Source organism: Eptesicus fuscus, chromosome 11 (genome assembly GCF_027574615.1).
Source record: "Eptesicus fuscus isolate TK198812 chromosome 11, DD_ASM_mEF_20220401, whole genome shotgun sequence".
Taxonomy (NCBI): Eukaryota; Metazoa; Chordata; class Mammalia; order Chiroptera; family Vespertilionidae; genus Eptesicus; species Eptesicus fuscus.
This window is the reverse complement of record NC_072483.1, coordinates 52,962,621-52,986,517: the sequence shown is the minus strand read 5'-3', so window position 1 is coordinate 52,986,517 and position 23,897 is coordinate 52,962,621. Positions and strand designations below refer to the sequence as shown.

The 23,897-nt window shown below is 35.6% G+C and overlaps 1 protein-coding gene across 3 annotated transcripts in view; it reads right to left on the bottom strand.

Moving 5' to 3' along the window:
- The window catches only part of AGPS (alkylglycerone phosphate synthase), a 120,582-nt gene that overhangs the window by 73,991 nt on the left and 22,694 nt on the right, over positions 1-23,897 (bottom strand). For 2 of the 3 annotated variants that reach the window (XM_008138522.3, XM_054722796.1), the window contains exons 2-7: positions 16,333-16,422; positions 9,190-9,280; positions 7,084-7,204; positions 6,911-6,985; positions 4,415-4,486; positions 2,549-2,628 (exon numbers count right to left, since the gene is read on the bottom strand). In XM_008138522.3, the coding sequence (XP_008136744.2) occupies positions 2,549-2,628; positions 4,415-4,486; positions 6,911-6,985; positions 7,084-7,204; positions 9,190-9,280; positions 16,333-16,422 (529 nt within the window). The remainder of the gene's footprint in view (positions 1-2,548; positions 2,629-4,414; positions 4,487-6,910; positions 6,986-7,083; positions 7,205-9,189; positions 9,281-16,332; positions 16,423-23,897) is intronic. The other variant, XM_054722795.1, reaches the window with a different exon arrangement.

Below are 23,897 nucleotides of genomic sequence, written 5' to 3'. Positions count from 1 at the left end.
TAAAAGGCTAATATGCAAAGTGTCCCCTCAGGAGTTCGACCGGCAGTTTGATCGCTCGCTATGATGTGCACTGAACACCAGGGGGCAGCACGGAACAAAGAAAGGCCCCAGCTGGGAGCTGGAAGGAAGGCCCCGGCCAGCAGCCAGAAGGCCCCAATTGGCCCTGATCACCAGCCAGGCATAGGGACCCTACCTGTGCACGAATTTTGTGCACCAGGCTTCTAGTATTATAATAATTTATATACATCTTCTCCCCCAGTAGAGTGGTTCTTGAAGCAATTATATAGTTGTATTAATTATATACCTTATATTTACCAGGAGTCCAAAGATATTTTTAGTAGAATAAAAAACAAACTAATGAAGATAAATTTAGAAACCACCTTATGGACACTAAAAGCGAAACATAAAGATAATATATTGGTTACCTTATTACATTCACTATATACTATGTCATACAAGTCAACAATAAAACTTTCAAGGCCAAAAGGTCTTAGTAGTATATATTTAAGTAGAAAACTGGTATAACTAATTTTTGTCATATTTTGTACATATTGCATCAGAAGTACACTGTGCAAATCATGCACAGATACAGCTTATATACTTCAATGTAAAACACAATTATAAGGACCACACATCCATTATAATATTAGAGAGATTCCAATGTTAAAGTCAGTGAATATATAAGGTTTTTCTACAAAATAAATGGTTAGAAACCTAACATTTAAAATTCTACCACAGAACTTTAAGCATCTACTCAATGTAAAGACTTTCACATATATTACCTCATTTAATCTTCACAATAACCTTCCACAGTATTACTGTCTCAATTTTAAACACTCAGTAACAGATTTAGAGCTAAATCTATACAAAGTAAAATAAAGAGCCAGAAATTCAAAGACATTCCAAAATCAATTCCAGAATAAATTACTTTTAAGCTATCTCCACAGGAAACTCCCTTTTCTAAACTCTGGGATGAGGACAAAGGTTGATGGGTAATTTTGTAGTAGGATAACCAGGCTGTCACTATCTGAACTTGCTAATCAATTTTAGCAACACTAAAAGTGGACAACTATTATGTACCTCCCTATGTGACATGACACAGAAAAGCATATCATCATCTTTGACATATTCTTGCTTAAAAAATATATTAAAAGCTAGGCCTAAAGCTAACTAGATTTTACATCTAACTTCAGGTTTAGAGAACATACAGAATCTAGAAGAGTTAAATGATAACAAGAAGCAATAGGTAAATTCAAAATATGACATAGTCTATATTACAAATAACCTAGTTTCTCTAAGTCAGTAGCATTAAAAAAGGAAGAATAAGGCTTCAATTACAATTAGACTTAAGGAAACAACCAAAAGTTAACGTGGGCCTTGTATGAATCCCCTTTTGAACAAATGAACATAAATTTTGAGACAACTAGAAAATGTAAATGTTGACTAGGTAATTAAAGAGATGCACATATTTAGGTGTAAAGTAGCAAAATACCAGAATTTGCTTTAAAATAGTAGAGAAAAAAAGAAAGATAAAACCAATAATGGTGTTTAAGAGAATTTCAAATTAAACAGTTATAAAAAAAATTCTTTTTACAATGGCCAGTGTGGCTCACCTGGTTAGAGCATTATCCTGTGCACCAAAGGGTCACGGGTTCGATTACCAGTCAAAGCATATAACCAGGTTGCGGGTTCAATTCCCAGTGGGGGTGGATACAGGAGGCAACCGACTGATGTTCTCACATTGATGTCTCTCTCTCTTCTTCTTCTCTCTCCAGAATCAATGGAGAAAAATCCTCGGGTGAAGATTTAAAAATTTATTTTTTATTATAATGAGAAATATGTAACCAGGAATATTGTTGACTATACAAAGATAAAGTTCATACCCAAATTAAAAGTTTAGCCCAACTGGTGTATAACTCAATGGTTGAGCATTGACCTATGAAACAGGAGGTAATGGTTTAATTCCTGGTCAGGAGGCATGCAGGAAGCAGCCAATCAATGATTCTCTCTCATCATTGATATTTCCATCTCTCCCTCTCCTTCCTCTCTGAAACGAATACAAATATATATTTTAAAAAGTTTAACAGGCCACAATATCCAAATATCTTGGACACAATGGCCAAAACTGCAAAAATTTATCCTATCATTAAAATTACTTAGCTCCTCAATTTTTCCAAAAGAAAAAATGCAACAGCATTAGTAAAAATTTGAAGGACAAGTTTTTGGTGATTCAAATTAACCTTAGCTAATATTGTTTTAGTTAACTAATATTTGTTTTTTAACAAATTAATGTATTGCATCAATATTCCAATCCATGATTTTCAAACATCAATTTCACCAACCAATTTGGTAGAACCCATCAAGATATGTGCCTTACAGTAAGAGTGAGCTTAGCTTTCGGAAACCTGAACACAAGGGTAAATATAAACACAAAATTAATTTAAAACAAAATGGACAATATATCCTTTAATGATGACAACTAAGACTAAGCCAAAATACAATTTTTAAACTAAACACTATTTTCAAATGCATCTTAATAATCATATACCATCTGTGAAGTGTCCAAAGAAATAATTGTTCTTGTCTCATCTGCAGGACACTTCAGGCCATATGAGACACTTGTTCCTCCTGCCAAAATAGAAAACAACTTATAGACATATGGCTAATCCCTAACACAAATAGGCCTGCTACGGAAATAATACTTACATCTAATTTGCAAAATGTCATTTGTAAATGCTAACACACTAAAAGCAAACTCACTTTTATTTTATGCTGTGTGCCAAAATGAAGAACTATTATGGGGCTGAAAACAATGTGGCTTTATCCCCTGGGCACACTCAACTGAAGCCCCTAGCAATTTGTGAAACTCCAAAAACATGATTAGAAAAGTTCTACGCTAATGATTACTGTGGAAAGATGGCTTAAAATAAAATATAAAAATACCTATTCTATAAAACTAGAGACACCATTATCTCCTTTCTGCCATAATTATGAGATTTATTTATTACTTAATATCTTATATCCTCATGTAAAAATGGTTTTAATAAGAACCATTAGAATAAAAACAAGTTATAATTATCTATATGATATTCAAAAACAAATTTGTATGTTCTTTGGTGAAAAGTGATTTTAATATAAAGTAAATAATACATAGAGTATTTAAACAATGTACTCCTATTTTCCATTAACATTTGCTGTCAAAGGAAAAATAATTTCTTGAAACCAATATAGAATATACTGTTGTTAATTCTTAACCACATCTATATCAACATGTATCAGAATAAATTCTTAATTGGTACTTCCAAGCATTTTGGACAGAAAAAATGTGGAAGTCACTTCGATACAAGGTAAGAACTATAGAGGGTGTTGATTCATGAGATTCAGCTTAATTTTACAAGGTGAGACCATGAACTGTCTGTTAAAAACACGCCTGTGCTCAGTAACCACTCTTTTGCTTGTCATTCATTTAAAATTGGAAAAATACTGCATTAAAAGTAGCACCATGACCCTCACTGGTGTGGCTCGGGGTCGTGGGTTCGATTTCTGGTCAAGGGCATGCACTTGGGTTACAGGTTTGATCTCTGGCCTGGTCAGAGTGTGTGGGAGGCAACCAATCTGTGTCTCTCTCATATCCATATTTATCTTTCCCTCCCTCCCATCCTCTCTCCCTCTCTGTTTCCCTCCTTGTATCCCTCCCTCCTTCCCTTCCTTCCACTCTTACCTAAAAGCAATGAAAAAATATCCTCAGGTGAGGTTTAACAAAACAAAAGTAGCACTGTAGTGCCTTTGATTAGAAAAAGTTGAATTCATTGTTTTATTAATTCAACTGGAAATATCAGCTGAAGAAAGAATATGAAGCTTCTAATTTTGGGGGATCTCATTTCCATTCCATCATAGCCAATTCAGTCAGTAAAGGCAATTTCCTTTGGCTTGTGAAAGTTATTTAAATAATGTGGTTAACAAAAGATCAAAAAAGAACAAATTTGTCTTAAGGTGTAAAACAGTATTAATTCTCATTATTAAAAGATACTGATTTGGTCATCAGTGTCCTTGTTGATCTTTTATGCTACATTATATTCCTTCTCAAAGGTTTACGTTGGGTATATTTAACCTTTGAAAAATATTCTCTCCATAAGGATAAAGGTTAGAAAGCAATTACTAAAGCAGGAACATATTCTTACTTATGCATTAAAGTCACAGCTTCAACTAGGATACATATGGAAAAGAAGCCATGAACTAAGGGTATATCACTTCTTAGGTGAACAGAAATGAGGAGCATAACAATTTTTCAGAATAAGCTTATTATAATTACAAAGATATTTGTTTTCTGTGGATGGCACAAGTATTTAAAGTACAAATATTTTAAATTGAAAAAACAAATTTATATATTAAATTCAAAAGACACGATACCTACCACCAAATGGTATGATACAAAGGTTATATTTGCATGCTAGATTCACAATCTTAACTACATCATCATGACATGCTGTTGAAAAAAGGAAAAGTAAATTAATCACAGAAACATAAATAAATTCTGGGTAATACTGCAAAATATGGGGCTATAAAGTAACCTTTTCTCATTAACATATGAAATAGCTATACTAAAACAAATTGTTCATTATTTATCTTTAATTTTAACTTCTCATTTTGAAATAATTTCATACTTACAAAATAGTTGAAAAAATGGTACAAAAAATTTCCTCCACCCAGAGGATTCGATTCTTCGTGAAGAATACAAATACAACAGCTGCAAATACATCCTATCTAATAAGAGTAATATGCAAATTGACCATCACTCCAAGACACAAGATGGCTGCCCCCATGTGTTCAAAGATGGCTGCCCCCATGTGGACACAAGAAGGCCGCCACAAGATGGCCAGCAGGGGAGGGCAGTTAGGAGGGATCAGGCCTGCAGGGGAGGGCAGTTAGGAGGAACCAGGCCTGCAAGGGAGGGCAGTTGGGGGTGATCAAGCCTGCAGGGGAGGGCAGTTAGGGGTGACCAGGCTGGCAGAGGAGGGAAGTTGGGGGCAACCGGGCATGCAGGGAAGGGCAGTTGGGGGGGACCCAGGCCTGCAGGGGAGGGCAGTTAGGGGCAATGAGGCTGGCAGGGGAGTGGTTAGGGGGTGATCAGGCTGGCAGGCAGAAGCGGTTAGGGGCAATCAGGAAGGCAGGCAGGCGAGCAGTTGGGAGCCAGCAGTCCTGGATTGTGAAAGGGATGTCTGGCTGCCCGTTTAGGCCCGATCCTACCGGGATCGGGCCTAAACGGGCAGTCGGACATCCCTCGAGGGGTCCCAGATTTGAGAGGGTGCAGGCTGGGCTGAGGGACACCCCCCCTCCCCCTGTGCACGAATTTCGTGCACCGGGCCTCTAGTCTTATGTAACTATAGTTCAATTATCACATCCAAGCAATTGACAGTGATACAATACTATTAACTAATCTACAGATTTTATTCAAACTTGGCCAACTATTCCTCTAATGTTCTCTTTTCTAGACCTGGATCACACAGTGCATTAACTGTATTGGCCCCTAATCGTCTTTAATCTGAGACAGTACTTCAGTCTATCTTTGACTATTATGATCTTGACTCTTCTGAAGAGAACTTGTCAGTTATTTCATAGAGTATCCCTCAGTTTGGGTTTGTATGATGTTTTCTCATGATTAATTCAGATTATACATTTTGGCAGGAATTCCGCAGTAATAATGTGCCTTTCTCAGCATGTTATGTCTGAAGGTGCATAATGTAGACAAGCAGCATTTCTAGTAATGCTAACTTTCACCATTTGGTAATATAGTACCTGCTAGGTTTCTCCACTCTAAAATTTTTATAATTAATATGTATCATGTGGTGGGACACTTAAACTATGTAAATATCATGTTCCTTATCATACTTTCACCCACAAAATTTTACATATTCTTTTGTAAATTTCTAAACTAACAGAGCTGCTAAATTTCTAAACTAACAGAGACCAAAGATTTATTCCATACTATTCCCAAATACAAGAAAAATATACATCACAAGTATAGGAAAGTAATTTCATCTCAGCTACATATAATCTTGGATATTCCTGCTATGTATGACCTCTCTCTCCTATCCCCAAATTAAAGTATGACTTTTCTCTCAGATACTCCCTGCAAAATAGAAGGATCACATCTAAGAACTGAGAGTCCATGAATAAGCCATTAAAAAAAAAATACTTTATATACTTCTTTTATAGAGTGTAAAGAGGAAAATGGATCAGAAGATCAGTGGAACTTTTTAAAAAAGGCAATTATGGACAGTAAGGAACAATATACCTGTTCTGCTTTAAATTTTCTGACAGAAGAGATGGGTGTAAAAACCATATATATAAATATACTGCATCAGCAGAGCAAAATAACAACAAAAAGCTCATCTACCATCTATATCAAGCCAAAAAACTGAAATTTTCTCAAAATTTAACTATTCATATCAAAGACAATATGTTTATTAAACAACTTGCTTTACCATCTGATCACCATGCTTTTTTTAGCTCACCAGCTGATATCAACAAATTATTATTAGTTTGCAGTAATCAATTATTTTAATTAAGAGTTTAATTATTTTAATTAATGGTCTAAATATATCATTATTGTTACTAACTTCTTTAAGCTTTTAAACAAAAATACATGTTTCTACTAACCTCCCAATATGATATTTATTTCAACTGATCTCCTTATGGTAATTAATTAATTAAAAATGAAGACTGAATAATCAACAACAAAATCAATCAGGATGATCAGATCAAGAAAGAACTTTATGACCTCTAGCAAACTTTAAAAATATAGCTTTATTTTTCACAACTTATATGCTAAAAATTACATATTTTCAATACTAAGTTTACTTAAAATTTAACAATACTAAATTAAAAAGACAAGAAAAAAAAAACTTACTTGGCCATAAAACTATATCAGGAATTCGATGAAAAATTCCTTCCCTGAGCAAAAATATCTCATGAAGACAATGACCTATTTTGTGGTTTAAAAAATAAAATGCAAAAACATCTTAAATTACAGGAAATTTAAAAAATTTTTTTTAAAAATAGCATTTATATAAAATTGCTTACCATGAGCTCTAAATACCCGATCATCTGCTTCTTGTGAATATGAAATATTAGTTTCTTTAAGCTCATGAAGAAAATCTTCATTTACAATAGAAGGAGGTGTATCACTAGGACTTAAGGATGCCTAGAAAATAAAACAGATTTCTTTGGTTTTATTTCTATAAAATAAATTTTGAATGCCTCTGTTAAGGTGAATGACTATAAAATGTAAAATGTTTTTATATCCAAACTAAGACAGAAGTGTATGAAAATACCAAATAATATGTATGGAAACCAACCTTGTGATAGTTACAAATTGGAAATGGTCTGGTTAATCACATTCTATAACATAACTTATAGAAACCTTAGGTTTCCTCTGTTACTTCTACGGCCCACCTTTTTATTATTTCTAAAGATTACAATCAAGAACAAGGAAGATAGCAAAGTCTCAAATCTTCAATTTTAAAATAAGAAGACTAGGAGAAAGCAACTTGACCTATAGATAAAATTTATCATCTCTTATACTACAATTGTAATTAAAAATGAAGAGCAAAAAAACTCACAATATAAGTTATAAACCCATTTTATAGGATAGCTTTAAAACTCACAACATAATTATAAGCTTGATACTTAATTTCAACTAACAGGTAACTAGAAAAATTAATCTTCAACTTTAAAGCTATCTGACACTAGGCAAGTCACCCAACTTCTGTGGGCTTTGGCTTTTGGGTCTATTAAATTAGATTTTTTCATCACCAAATTTATACAGCTGCCATTAGGACAGAAGGTTAAATGTGATAATTTTTTGTGAAAAGCACCTAATATTACCTAGCATATAGAAAGAGATCTATAAATGGCTCCTCAAATCAAAGCTGTTAAGAAAAACAACAACCATGATATAGAATTTGGAAAAAAGAAAATATAAAAATATGTAAAGAAAAATATATGATATTTACATAGCCTTTTAGTATCTTATTAAGGACCTCTATTTAATTTTTAGTCACATAGTTGGCCCTCTGTATCTGTGGGTTTTGCATCCACAGATTCAACCAATGGTAGATAAAAAAAAAAAAAATTTTAAAGTCCCTGGTAGTTCACAAAAGCAAAATTTGAATTTGTAATGGGCCAAGCTGAATCCATAAGAATGAAGTGATATGTAGGCATACCCTGCTGTTGATTATATGCAAAAATAGGTTATAAGCAAATGTTACAGTATTTTGTATAAGGGACTTGAGTATTCACAGATTTTTATAACCACAAGGATCCTGGAACCAACCTCCTGTGGGATTATCATATATTTAGATAATAAATATTTATTGAGTGTATAACATAAGCTCAGTTCTAGGCCCTGGGGAGACAGTGGTCAGTTAAATAGGAAAAAAATTTTGGCCTCATGAAATCTACCCTATAGTGGAAGGAAATAAAAGAACCTCCAACAAAACATGCAGATCCCTAGTTTGTTAAGTTAATGAAAATTGAAAAGGGCTCAAAAACATGAAAAAAAAAAGGTGCATGTAAATAAAACTGGTGAAATTTCTGAATATGGTATATAGATTGCATCAATGCAAAAAAAGAAATTACAAATAGTCAAGAGAAAGAATTAAGGAGATTAAAAAAGAGATACTTTAAGAAAAGTTAAAAGATTTGGTTTGGAAAGGGAAAGAATTAATTGTTTAGCCTAGTTTAATTACAAGAATAAAATGTATCAGTGGATTTCTAAATAAATCAAATAAGTACTAACTGATAACATGGCGGAGGTGGATATAATGGAGAATAAAGTGTTAACCATAGCCCTTGCACTTACGGAACTTATAGCCAGTTAGAGGGACATGCAGAATACCATGCCATAGCAAATAATAATTAATAATAAAATCATAATAACATAAATACTAAGAATGTCATTGGTTTGATATGTATACAGGGTGGAGTTTTCTAACCCCACTTACAGAAAAGTGAAACTACACCCTAACAAGGTCACTATAACTAGCAAACTTCTAAACAAACAAACAAAAAAAACATGCATTAAAACAACTATAACAAATTACAAAGATAAATCTAGAATTAATTTAGAATTAAACATACATGTACACACAGAGTTAAGCATATTCATAAGCATTCTTATTTGCTTACTTTCGAGGTAGTTTTATGCTCCAAATTTACTCCAAGGGTATTTTCAATCCATTCTTTAAAAGTTGGTAAAATCATGCCACTAAGTGGGTACCTAAGGTACAAAAAGGTAAAACATTAGAGTTAGTTATCCTCATTTCAATTTAAATCTTAGATTCTGCTTTAGTTGTGGTCAAGTACTGCCTATCCAACCAATCCTCTCACATATAATTATAAACTCTGGACAAAAACAAAACAAATAAAACCCAACTATCTAAAGGCAGTATATACAGACCAAAAGCAGACAATAAGGGAGTATGTTTGGAAGAAGGAAACAGCACTACATGAGTTTCCTTTTACTTTTTTAAACAGGCTTTAGCTTGAGGGGAAGCCCCAGCTGGTACCACAAAAAGAAACAAAATGCAGAAAACCTAGTTTTCCTGGCTTGAAGAACCAGAGGACAGTGTTTGAAGTGAGCACACAGCTGGAAAAAGTACAGGGAAATCACAGAAAAGGAGAGAGTCAGAGCGGGACCTCTATGTACTCTGTCCAAATGTTAGGCTGACTTGAATTACACATCTATGGAGCAGACACTAAGCAGCCCAACTAAGCCCAGCTGCTTGCCACCACCAAGGAAAATTGGGAGTTTGAGATCAGTCAAGTTAACTGCTTGATGTGTAAATAAAAAAAAGCCTCTTCAAAAGAATGTAACAGAATCCAGAGTCTCTACAACATACCATAAACAATGTCCAAGATACATTCCAAAATTACTAGATATGAACAAATAAGAAAGTATAATCCATAATCGAGAGAGGGAAATTACTAAGAACTTGCCTCAAGATAATCCATGATATTGGAAATAGAACACAATGATTTTTAAAGTAGCTATAACTATGCTAAAGGACAAAAGGGGAAATATATTCCCAGCATGTAACAGAAAGAAATCTCAGCAGAGAAATAAAAACTATAAAAAGAACAAAATAGCCCTAACTGGTTTGGCTCAGTGGATAAAGCATCGGCCTGCGGATTGAAAGGTCCCAGGTTCGATTCCGGTCAAGGGCATGTACCTTGGTTGCGGGCACATCTCCAGTAGGGGGTGTGCAGGAGGCAGCTGATCGATGTTTCTCTCTCATCAATGTTTCTAGCTCTCTGTCCCTCTCCTTCCTCTCTGTAAAAAAATCAATAAAATATATATATTTTTTAAAAAGAACAAAACAGAAATTCTATAATTAAAAATCTGGAATAAAATTTCATTGAAGGAACTTAAGAGCAGATTGAAGATGTCTTAACAGATAGAGCAATAAAACATATACAAACTGAAGAACAGAGAAAAAGAATGAAAAAAATGAATAGAGCTTCAGGGACTTTTGGAACAATAACAAAAGAATACCATATGTATAAATGGAGAGAAAAAAAGCATTTGAAAAAGTAATGGCTGAAAGTTTCCAAATTTGATGAAAGAAAAATTTAGAAGTTCAAGAAGGTCAGAAAACTTGCAGAGGATAAATTCAAAGAAACTCACACTAGGTACAACAGAGCCAAATTGCAATTTGAGAAAGAGAAGAAAAAGAAAAAATCTTAAAAGCATCTAAAGAAAAATGATATATTACATACAATGTGATAACAATAAAAATTATGACTGACTTCTCATCAGACACAATAAGGTCAGGAAACAAATGAACATTTTTTAAATGCTGAAAGGAAAAACATGTTAACCTAGAAATCTGTATCTAGTGAAAATAGCCTTCAAAACAAAAGTGAAATAAAGACATTTTCAGATGAGAACTTAAGAATGTGGTGCTAACAGATTTACACTACAAGAAATGCTAAAGCAATATCTATAGGCTTAAGGAAATTATAACACAGTATGTAAACTCAAATCTTCAAGGTGAAATACATGATACCAGAAAGAGTAAATACGTGTGTAAATATAAATGACTATTTCTTAATTTCTTTAAAATATGACTGTCTAATAAATTGTAACATATCATGGAGTTTATAATGTGGCAATTATAATAAGAACAGGGGATAGAAAATACACCTGTAGATTTGTAAGGTTCTTAGACTTTACATGCAGAGGATATGACACAGTTAAAACACACAAAAGAGCACTAGAGTGGGTATAATGTAAAAAAAACCCACAAAATTTGCTACTCTGATTTTGTTTCCTGTATCTTTTATCTCAATCCCTATTTAAAGTTTATATAAAACATCAATATAAGTTTTATATGAGAAGGTTGATGCAGAAAGCTCAAGTGTTTAGAGATTCAACTTTTCAATTTTAGAAATAAATAAAGTAATTGTCCTACCCTAGATTAGTATAATGAAGAAGGCTGATATGCAAACAGTAATAATTCAATCTCTGAAAAGATCAAAATAATTTTTAAATGTTTTAAAACAGTACTTTACATTTTTATTAAGCAAATACATTACATATTATGTGCCAGGCGTTGTTCTAAGTGTTTTATGTATATTAACTTATAATAATACTAGAGGCCTGGTGCACAAATTCGTGCACAGGTGGGATCTGGCTGCTCGCCCCATTGGGGGCTGATCAGGGCCTGGTCGGTGCGGAGGAGGGGACATGGGAGATTGGCCAGCCAGCCCCACCTCTGATCGGGGGGAGGGGATCGGAGACCAAGCCAGTCAGGGGGAGGGGCCATGGGAGGCTGGCCGGCCGGCTCCACCCCTGATTGGGGGGCCGGGCCAGCCCGGGTGGGGTGGCCACAGTGCACGTCATAGTAACCGGTCGTTCTGGTTGTTCTGGATCCTTGGCTTTTATATATATAGATTGTGAGTTTAGTATTATTATCCCCATTTTATAGATGAGGAAGCTAAGGCACAGAGAATTTAAATAAATTAAGGAATTAAGTAAGTAATTTATTTACTCAAAGTCCCAGAGCTAATAAGTTACAAAGCCAGGGTTTGAATCAGATTATGAATAAGGCTTTAGTCAGTCTGTGCTCTTAGCCACTATATGATGCTACCTCTAGTTTTAGTCTTCCCTTTCCACCATTTAAAGTGATATTAAACTAAAATTCTTTATGAATGACATTTTTAAAATCACAGTAGCTATATTCAGTAATTTTTTTCACTATAATGTTCTTGCACCTTCTTTACTTCTCTCCCTATACCCTGACAAAACTGATGATGGGACAGCCAAATAAAACTACTATGCAGGTTGGGGCAAAAGTAGGTCTATAGTTGTGAAAAGGTTAAACACAGTTTATTCTTGTATTGCTGTTTATTAATTATTGTATTATTTTCTATACTATGCATTGCAGGATACACTAAATTAGTATTATAATATGACTCCTATTCTTTAGAAATTTACAACCCAGTTCAGTCAAAGCTGCAAAAGACATTTTATTTGTAGGGTGAACATACTGGCAGGAAACATGCAACTTTTACCAGAAATGTGGTAAGAGGAAAGCCAAGTGCCTATACCAATTGTTGAAACAGACTACTGAATAGATCTTTATCATGACTGAAGATTAGTTTGAGAACTTTAAGAAATGGTCTTTTTGTAAAATATAAAGTGAGATCAAATTACCACTTTTCCTTAGAACCAAGGTAGATTGTACTGTAGAAGATACAGAATCAGAACAAGCCCAATGAAATCCCTACATGGAAAGAAAACTCTGTGGGCATAAATATCCAAGAAGAAAGGGCACGCCAGGATTTATAATGACTAAACTCAGGGCAGTGCACAGAGGCAGCAAAATATTATCAGATGCAACCATCTACCAGAGTGAGTTCTACAACTGCTAAGCAATTCAACAGCCCTTTTATACTTAAGATAAAATGTAATGAAAAGTTATGCCACTGGAAATACAATGTGCAATAAACTTAGACGAATTCTTTTCATGTAAACACTAACTTGTGCTGTGAAACCTTTCAAGTCAAAGAATAACACTTTTCAAAAATTTTAGTTTATAGAAGTCTTAGCGCTAGTTCTGAAGTATTACCCATCTGCTGCTTAAAATAAGGAGGACTAAATTCATCTATATCTAGAAGAAATAAAAATAACAGGATTATAAGTCTAGGGATTTATAGACTGACAAATTACAAATCTGTTCAGAAGATAAGACTGCGTTCGGGGAAAAAACTTCTAATTTTCCCCTAAGATCTAAAATACCTTATAATAATTGCTTCTAATTTGATGGCTAAGTTGTAAATGTCAAAGTTATCCTCCTAAATATATGTATATATAATCAATCAAATTTCCTCATAAAAATTTTCTAACTTTTCAATGATTTTTGGAGCAGAAATAAGGGACTCTCCATAAATTTTCATTGAGAGTCACTATTAATTTCTGGCATCTAACGATTTCCCTTCCTTTCTTTCTGACTCTGTTATATTTCTTTCTTGTGTATTTTATCCATGTTTCCTATGTGGTTATAGAGGGCAAAGGGTCTATATTTGTTTAGTCCCCTACAATGCCATAATAGCAAGTCTTAACAAAAAATTTCAAAAATTTTCCTTATAATCTAGTATTAATAACAAAAGGGCAAATTAATACTGTTCAGCCAAATCAGTATTTTCTTCCACTCATCCTTTCTAGTCACAACTCCATTTTCTATTTTAGGAATATCACAAACATCTTACTCTTCTACCCTTTGATTCTTACTGGAACAATAAAAATTTTTGTCACAGGATAACTTATTATAAAATGACTAACTCTATTATAGATGACTAAATTCCATTTCTGTGTATGGAGAATTACCCTCTGGATGAGTCTTAGTGGGAACCAAAGACTGCCTGCCTTTCAGTAAGTCAAATGTGCCCAACATCCACTTTCCTGGTCTCCCTTTGCAGGCTCTGCTAGTCATATGCAACCTGCCCCCACCATCCCGTCCTCTTCCCACCTCCTCCACTGGACTCTAACTCAGGAGTCAACCATGCAAAAAAAGGAGGCCTTTATTGAATCTATCCTGTTAGAGTGGCACCAGCAGCAATCGTCCAATGTCTAATGTCTAATGTCAACAGATAAATTCTCTGCTTTCAAAGGCACTGTGAACTATAAGTTGACTATTTGTTCCCTCCTATAAAACAAACATGCTATACCTTCAAGGTCAAAAGAGACAGAAAGAAAGAAATGAAGACAATGTCTGAAAATAGGTTTTCTAAGTTCAGAAGATTCACTCCCCTCACCCCATCCCCAAAGAAGATTGTATAAAGACAATCTCTACATAGATAAGTTCCTACTGTATTAGACATTATTCTCTTTAAAACATAAAACACTCATCATTTAGAACACTGGTAAATTTAATTTTAATCAGAAATTTCTTCTACTTGAATTATATACAATTTCTCAACTAAGCCTCCAACCAACATGCTGTCCAGCCATACTCAAGGATTGGAATGAGAATGTAGATAATATGTATTTTTCCTGTTAACTGGGTGATTGGTCCCATACACCAAAATGTTGCAAGTCTGATTTCCAGTCAGGGCACCTATAGGAAGCAACCTATCGATATTTCTCTCTCACATCGATGTCTGTCTGTCTGTCTGTCTCTCTCTCTCCCCATTCCTCTCTCTAAAAATCAATAAAAACATATCCTAAGGTGAGGATTAAAAAAAGAAAAGAAAAACAAAGGTCAAATGTTCATCTTCACACCTTCAATAAAATTAGTTCCTAATTACTACTCCTGAGGTTTTGTTTCAGGTATAAAGTATATTTAAGTTAGAAACATAGGATAATTATGTTTCAAAGAAAAATAATTTCTCCAAAGGAATAAAAGTTTTCTTGCTGATATTTCAATATATTGACATAGTTTATACATTTTAAAAGTATTAATCCAAGCATATTAATGCCCAATAGATATTAAGTCAAAGTACAATACTGATACAGATTCATAATATAGCTGATCCAATTTTTACCTAGCCTCAATTTTTTTTTTATTTTTAGAGCCAGCATTCAAATATTATATATTTATATTCACTGTCCTTTCAAAAAATTTCTATCAAAATTCAATAGGCAAACCCAAAATACCAGCTTTGGCAGAGTCAGTGTTGCTTACAACTATGAACCTGTTTTACAATTGTCTGTATCTGGAAGAGTAACAATACAAATATTCTTTCTCCCCCCTTTTATTGAATTTATTGGGGCAACAATGGTTAACAAAATTATACAGGTTTCAGGTGCACAATTCTACAACATATGATCTGTACACTGTATTGTGTGTTCACCATCCCAAGTATAATACAAATATTCTTTAATATTCTTAACACATTAACAAAAACATTTCAGAAATGTGAAAGCTATCAAACAAATGCCTGATCCTTCTTCATCACTTCTTCCCTAATATATCTCAGAAAACTAATTTATATTCACCAAAAATTGTTCACCTTTCATAATAACCTACATCCAAATATAAATGCTCAGAATTAAAAATGGAGTTACTCTGACCCTGGCCGGTGGTGCTCAATGGTCAGAGTGCCAGCCCGTGCACCAGGGTCATGAGTTCGATTCCCAGCCAAGGGCATGTACCTGGGTTGCAGGTTCCCTCCCCATTCTAGGTTGGGGCATGAGCAGGAGACAACCAGTCAATGTTACCTCTCTCATATCTCTCTCCCTGTCTGTCTGTCTGTCTGTCTCTCTCCCTCTCTCTCCTCCTCCCCCTTTCCATCCCTCCCTCCCTCTGTTCTACTTTCTCTGAATGCAATGGAAAAAATATCCTCAGGTGAGGATTAACAACAACAAAAAATGGAGTTACTTTTGACAAATCAATGGAATGGGGATTAAGTAATATGAGCAGAACTTATTTACATTTTAAGTCAAACAAACTACGTATAAAAATGGAATTTTGAGACAACTGGGAAAATGTGAATGTGGACTGGGTAATGATATATTATTAAAATTTATTATTTTAGGGAGTATGACAATGATATTGTATGAGTGGCTATATTGGGTCCTCATTTTTTAAGGGACACATATGTAAACATTTAGAACTGACATAAAAAATGTCAGAATTTGAAATGCTACAGAAAAGAAGCAATTATTGCAAAATACTGGTAAATTTTAAACGGAGCGAGGAGTCATTATATTATTATATTATTATGTATGTCTATTATTGCACATGTTATGTTTGTTATTTATGTTTAAAATTTTTCATAGAAACAAAAAGTGGGGGAAAAATAACAAAAGAAAGAATAAACAGTTACCTTTTCCCAGTCAACTCAACTTGGCCTTTCTTATTGAAGATGAACTTGGAATCATTATATCCCCATCCATTCCATTTCAAAACTTCTTGCCTAATAAGAAAAAATATATAAATGAGACCTATGCTAAACATCTTAAAACAAAAGAGTGACTATTAACTTTCACAGTCATTTAAAAGAAGACTTTATCCCACTAGTATATTTGTTTAAATAAAATGGGATGTATATCACAATGTCTATATATTAATATTTCCAAATATAGAATCACTCTAATGAGCAGCACCTGCTTCACAAAGGGCTACAACCACTAAATTTAATGCATTCAAAGAAAAAAGAAAAAAGAACAAAGGAGAAAAATATACTTAAGAGTAAAACATGCTTTATTTTGTACATTATTGAGTTTATATTATAGGATGGCTAAAAATTTTTGCAATAAAAATAAATTACTTGAATAGGAAACACATTTTTGCCGTATTTTAAAAAATGCAATTATTAATCTTCTATGATGAAAAAGACCAATTTACAAAGTAGGTTCAATAGTAATGACATTACCAGCAGTAGACACTTTTAATAAAGTACATTAAAAATCTGAGCGCTACATCTACAACCATTCTAAATCCTTTTACAAGGTATAGTCTCTACCTTGACCTACATATTAACATTAACGTAACAGTTAATAACTATACCAGTTTCCAATAGTCCAAAACAATATGGTATTTTTAGTTACCAAAATGTAGTATTTCATAGTTTTAAAATCATTTTCATCAAAATCAAGGGTTCACTCATTCCATTTTGCACATTACTAAAGAACAGGTCTGAGCCTGTGCAGAACACAACAGGCAAACACATTTCAGTGTTATGTCAGATTTTATTATATGTTATAGAATGGTACCCTAGTATATCTGGGCTGTTGAAATAAGGTGATGGTAATTTTCAGTTGGAGATCCAAGATGGCAGTGGAGAATGTGGAAGTTACCACCACTTCCTCCCAAGACAAAACTGCAATTACAACTAAAATCCTGAATAACTAACTAAGATTAGCTGAATAAGATTTATAACCAAGGATTTACAGAAGCCATATTGAGACGGACATTCACTAGCCCGACCCACCTGACTCCTAGGTCCCCCACCCACTGAGCTCAGTTCTATAAAACAGGCGTCGTCAAACTACGGCCCGCAGGCCACATGCGGCCCGCCGAGGACATTTATCCGGCCTGCCGGGTGTTTTTGCCGTTTTGTTTTTTTACTTCAAAATAAGATATGTGCAGTGTGCATAGGAATTTGTTCATAGTTTTTCTTTTAAACTATAGTCCGGCCCTCCAATGGTCTGAGGGACAGTGAACTGGCCCCCTGTTTAAAAAGTTTGAGGACCCCTGCTATAGGAGGTCCAGGCAGAAGCTGGAGGTCCAGGCAGAAGACGGAGTTGTGTGGCTCTAGGATGGGGTATAGTTTGCCCTCAAAGGCCCAACCAGTACGAAGCCCGCCCTTCATACAGCCAAATCTTGGTCTCTTTGGGCCTGATAAACTCTGTGGCCTCACCCTGATGACTCCTTCAGAGCCTGTCCCCAAACAAAGGTCTGTGGGCACCCAGCGGGTGGCAATTAGACTTGGTATACCCTGGGACTTTTGCTGAGTGGCCTCAGACGCAGCAGTGGCACAGAGTTTGAACCTGTATCAATCTGGTGAACACCACTCACCCCTACCTGATGACTCACTGAGAAACTACCTCATGCCCCAAAGTCTCTTTCAGTGGGACTGAGCCTAACAGAGAACCAGCAGATAGAGACAGGTAGAGACGCTGGGCCTTTTGCTGACCTGCCCCTAGGCTTGGTGTTGGTGTAAGCTGGCCTTGATGTACAACTTGGTTTTTCCCAGGCACACCCAGGCCCAGCAGAGGCAGCCACAAACTGTGGATCACTTTGTAGCTCCAAACAGGTTGCCCAGAAGCAGTCACAGCCAATGTGTAACATTAATCAACATCCAAGTCCTGCCCAAGAGACCCAGAACCCCACACCCAGTTACCAGCTTCAGACATTAGAGCAGAATCCAATTGGCTTCACAAGTGGCATATCAAAAGGAAGATCTCAGCAGGAACCAGACCCCGCTGAGGCAAATTCTGCTTCATGTGGTCAGTACCTACCTGCACAGTAGTTTGTATAATGTGGTCAGGTCAGTTCTCAGTCAGCCAGCCAGAGGGTTGACCCATGCACGAACAGACCAATAGCAATCAAAATGCAATTGCAACAGGAGGGCTCACATAACCCACACAGGAACATTCCTGGAGCAGCCAGCTCAGGTAATCAAAAAGACTATATCACAACATCCCACAGGACACCTACTATATAAGGCTACCCTATCAAGACTGCAAAACATAGGCAATCTATCTTATACATAGAAACAAACTCGAAGAGGCAGCAAAAATGGAGAGACAAAGAAACATGCCCCAAATGAAAGAAAAGGAGAAATCTCCAGAAAAAGAGCTAAGTGAAATGGAGGCAAGCAATTTACCAGTTATAGAGTTTTAAAATATGGTTATAAGGTTGCTCAAAAAAATTAGTGGTAACTTCAAAAGCATGTACCTTGGTTGCGGGCACATCCCCAGTAGGGGGCGTGCAGGAAGCAGCTGATCGATGTTTCTCTCTCATCGATGTTTCTAACTCTCTATCCCACTCCCTTCCTCTCTGTAAAAAATCAATAAAATATATATATTTTAAAAAAGATATATCATAATTAAAATGCCAAGAGCAAAAGACAAAGAGAGAATCTTAAAAGCAGCAAGAAAAAAACAGTTAGTTACCTACAAGGGAGCACCCATACGACTGTCAGCTGATTTCTCAACAGAAACTATGCAGGCCAGAAGGGAGTGGCAAGAAATATTCAAAGTGAAGAATAGCAAGAACCTACAACCAAGATTACTCTACCCAGCAAAGCTATCATTCAGAATTGAAGGTCAGATAAAGAGCTTCACAGGCAAGAAAAAGTTAAAGGAGTTCATCATCACCAAACCAGTATTATATGAAATGCTGAAGGGTATTCTTTATGAAGAGGAAGAAGCAAAAGATAAAAAATATGAACAACAAAGTGGCAACAAATACATATCTATCAACAATTGAATCTAAAAATCAAATGAATAACAAATCTGATGAACAGAATAAACTGGTGAATGGAATAGAGTCAGGGGCATGGAAATGGAGCAGACTGACAATTCTCAGAGGTAAGGAGGTGTGGGGGGTGCGGGAGAAAGATTTTATATGCATGTATGCAGTACCTATGAACACAGACAATAGGATGGCGAGGGCCTGGGCAGGGTGTGAACCAGGTGAAGGGGAGCTATGGGGGGGGGGGCGGGGGGGAAAGAGGGACATTTGTAATAATATCAACAATAAAGATTTTTTTTAAAAAAGAAAAAATGACCAAACCCTAGCCAGTATTGCTCAGTGGTTAAGAGTGTCAGCCTGTGGTCCAAAGGGTTCCGGTTCAATTCCAGTTAAGGGCAAGTACCTCAGTTGTAGGCTCCTCCCCGGCCTGGGCCCTGGTCGGGGCTCATGCAGGAGGCAACCAATGGATGTGTTTCTCTAATATTGTTGTTTTTCTCTGTCTTTCCCTCTCTCTACCACTCTCCTTAAAAATCAATGGAGAAATATCCTCAGTTGAGAGTTAAAACAGAACAAAAGAAATAATGACCAAAAACTTCCCTAACCGGGTGAAGGAAAAAGACATACAAGTCCAGGAAGCGCAGAGTCCCAAACAAGATGAATGCAAAGAGGCCTACACCGACATATCATAATTAAAATGCCAAAGGTAAAGGAAAAAAAGAGAATATTAAAAGCAGGAAGAGAAAGACAGTTAGTGCCCTAACCAGTTTGGCTCAGTGGATAGAGCATCAGCCTGTGGACTGAAAGGTCCCAGATTCGATTCCGGTCAAGGGCATATACCTTGGTTGCGGGCACATCCCCGGTAGGGGGTGTGCAGGAGGCAGCTGAATCGGTGTCTCTCTCATCGATGTTTCTAACTCTCTATCCCTCTCCCTTCCTCTCTGTAAAAAAATCAATAAAATATATATTTTTAAAAAGACAGTTACCGTATTTTCTGGCATATAAAATGACTGGGTGTATAGAAGATTTTCCTGGGTTAAAAAGTCATCTTATACTCCAGAAAACACGGTACATCCAAGGGAGCTCCCATAAAAATGTCAGTTGATTTCTCAACAGAAACATTTCAGGCCAGAAGAGATTGGCATAAAATATTCAAAGTGAGAAAAGCAAGGAACTGTAACCAAGACTACTTTACCTAGCAAGGCTATCATTTAAAATTGAAAGAAAGAAAGAAAAAAAAAGACACAGATATTCACTTTGACCACTCATGTTCAACATAGCACTGGAAGTCCTAGCCACAGCAATCAGACAAGAAAAAATAAAAGGCATCAAAATTGGAAATGAAGAAATAAAACTGGCTTTATTTGCAGATGATATGATACTGTATATAGCAAACCCTAGCCGTAACCAGTTTGGCTCAGTGGATAGAGCGTTGGTCTGCGGACTGGAAGGTCCCGGGTTCGATTCTGGTCGAGGGCATGTACATTGGTTGCGGGCACATCCCCGGTAGGGGGCGTGCAGGAGGCAGCTGGTCGATGTTTCTCTCTCATCGATGTTTCTAGCTCTCTATCCCTCTCCCTTCCTCTCTCTAAAAAATCAATAAAATATATATTTTTTAAAAAAAAGAAAAGAAAACCCTAAAGATTCCACCAAACCATTAGAACAGATTAAATGAACTCAGTAAAGTAACAGGATACAAAAGAAACATCCAAAAATCAGCTTCATTTTTCTACACCAATAATTAACTATCAGAAAGGGAAAATAAGAAAACAATATCATTTACAATTGCGTGAAAGAGAATAAGATACCTAAGAATAAATTTAACCACGGGCATAAAAGACATGTACTCAAAACATTATAAGACACTGAAGAAGGAAACTGAAGAAGATACAAATAAATGAAAGCATATACTGTGTTCATGGTTAGAAAGAATTAGTATCATTAAAATATCCATATTACACAAAATAATCTATAAATTCAACACAATTCCTATCAAGATACCACCTCACACCTGTCAGAATGGCTATCTTCAATAAATCAACAAATAACAAGTGTTGGAGAGGATGTGGACAAAAGGGAACCTTTGTGCACTGTTGGTGGGAATGCAGATTGGTGCAGCCACTGTGGAAAAGTGTGGTGTTTCCTCAAAAACTTAGAAATGGAACTGCCTTATGACCCAGTGATTCCACTTATGAAAATATAAACAAGAAACACTTTGAAAGAATATATGCATCCCTGTGTTCATTGCAGCATTATTTACAATAGCCAAGATTTGGAAGCAGCCCAAGTGCCCATCAGTAGATGAGTGGATTGAAAAGCTGTGTTATATTTACACAATGGAATACTACCCAACCGTAAAGAAGAAAGAAATCTTACCATTTGCAACAGCATGGATGGACTGGAGAGTATTATGCTAAGTGAAATAAGCCAGTCAGAGAAAGACAAGTACCATATGATTTCACTTACTACATGTTAAATGTAATGAACAAAATAAACAAAAGAGAAACAGACTCATAGATGCTTTCTTCATTTTATTCTCTTCATGTTTATGAAGTATAATTTACTTAATATTTTATTTTTATCATATATCCATAATTTACATTAGAGATAATATATTTTAATTAACACCTTTACTTAATGTTTTATAATATGTGCATAAATTTTTATGTGAAATGCATTTTATTAGATAGTTAATTTGTCATGAAGACTGTACTCTAGCCGAAACTGGTTTGGCTCAGTAGATAGAGTGTCGGCCTGCAGACTGAAGGGTCCCAGGTTCGATTCTGGTCAAGGGCATGTACCTTGGTTGTGGGCACATCCCAGTAGGGGGCGTGCAGGAGGCAGCTGGTCGATGTTTCTCTCTCATCGATGTTTCTGACTCTCTATCCATCTCCCTTCCTCTCTGTAAAAAATCAATAAAATATATTTAAAAAAAAAAAAGACTGTACTCTATAAAATAGTAGTTTGGGTCCTGGCTGGTGTGGCTTGGTTGGCTGGAGTGTTGTCCTGACTGAAAGATCATGGGTTCAATTCCTGGTTATGGCATGTACCCAGGTTGCAGGTTTGATTTCTGGTCTGGGTGTATATGGAGGCAGCTGATTGATGTTTCTTTCTCTCTTTCCCTCTCCCTTCCTCGCTCAAAAATCAATAGAAACAACAAACAAACAAATCAATAGATTTGTGAGGATTTTTTTAAAAACCAATAGTTTGGTATTACACAAAATAAATGCAAAAATACCTATAGAGTTATTTTTCTTTGGTATTATTACCACGAGGCACTGGGAAATTATTTCAATATAGATGTTGAATTTGGCATGTTTATATAGCTTAACAATGAGAATCATTTTCCTTAAAATTATGCCTAGAATTTAAAAAAATTATTCCCACATGACCTCAAAGTAAAAAGCTAACCCTGCCCTGGCCGGTTTGGCTCAGTGGATAGAGCACTGGCCCTCAGACTGAAGGGTCCTGGGTTCAATTACTGTGAAGGACACATACCATTACAGGCTCTATCCCAGGCTCTAGTCAGGGTCCCGTTGGAGGCAACCATTCGATGTGTTTCTCTCAATTCGATGTTTCTCTCTCTCTGTCTCTTCCTCTCCCTTCTACTTTCTCTGAAAAGCAATGGAAAAATATCCTTGAGTGAGGATTAACAACAACAAAAACAACCTAAACCTGATTACATATTCACTCTCAGCACTTGATGAGAAAAATGAATCAAGATGAGCAGGAAATATCTGCTGCTGTACAAGAAAAAAATGGGAAAATGTACATACTGAAGAATCTTTGGTCTTAAATTTCCAGTTGGGTAACATCCTCAAGAGCTTCCAAGTTTTTAACTATAGGCCAATGTCCCTTTTTCTCTCTTTTCATCTCAATCTGAAAAATCTGCCTATATGGACCTTACCATATTTATAACAACTTTTAGAGCTTTTCCAGAAGTTAAAGTGTAGGCATTTAGAATGCATTTCTTCCCCCCCGCCAAAGTGTTATATTGCTTGAATAGTATATAATTAATATCTAGGTTACTCCCAAGCCAACCTTGAAGTTCCTAGTGTTAAATAAAAAGTAGGCATATTTCCTAGGTTTCTGGTTTTAAACTTTTATGCACATACATCCCCTCAAATTACTAATATATTTGTTCTATGTAATCACAATTGTGTGATTACACTAAATTTTAAAGTAACTTCTTATTTGGAAGAGTATAGTGAGTACATTGAAGGGCATTACTGCATCAATATTTTAAAAACAGAGCGGAAAACTTTACACAATCATAGAATTCTAAAGCCTAAAAAGATCCTTAGAAACCACCTGGTTCAACTGCTCATTTTTCAAATGAAGAAACTGGTGCCCAGAGAAGAACTCATCCTTACACAGCTAAGCTACTTGGGAGCATCAGAAAGTGAACTTGCAGTCTGGTGACTCTTCCTCCTTAGAAAGATAACATCTGACACCTACCAAGGCATTCCCTTA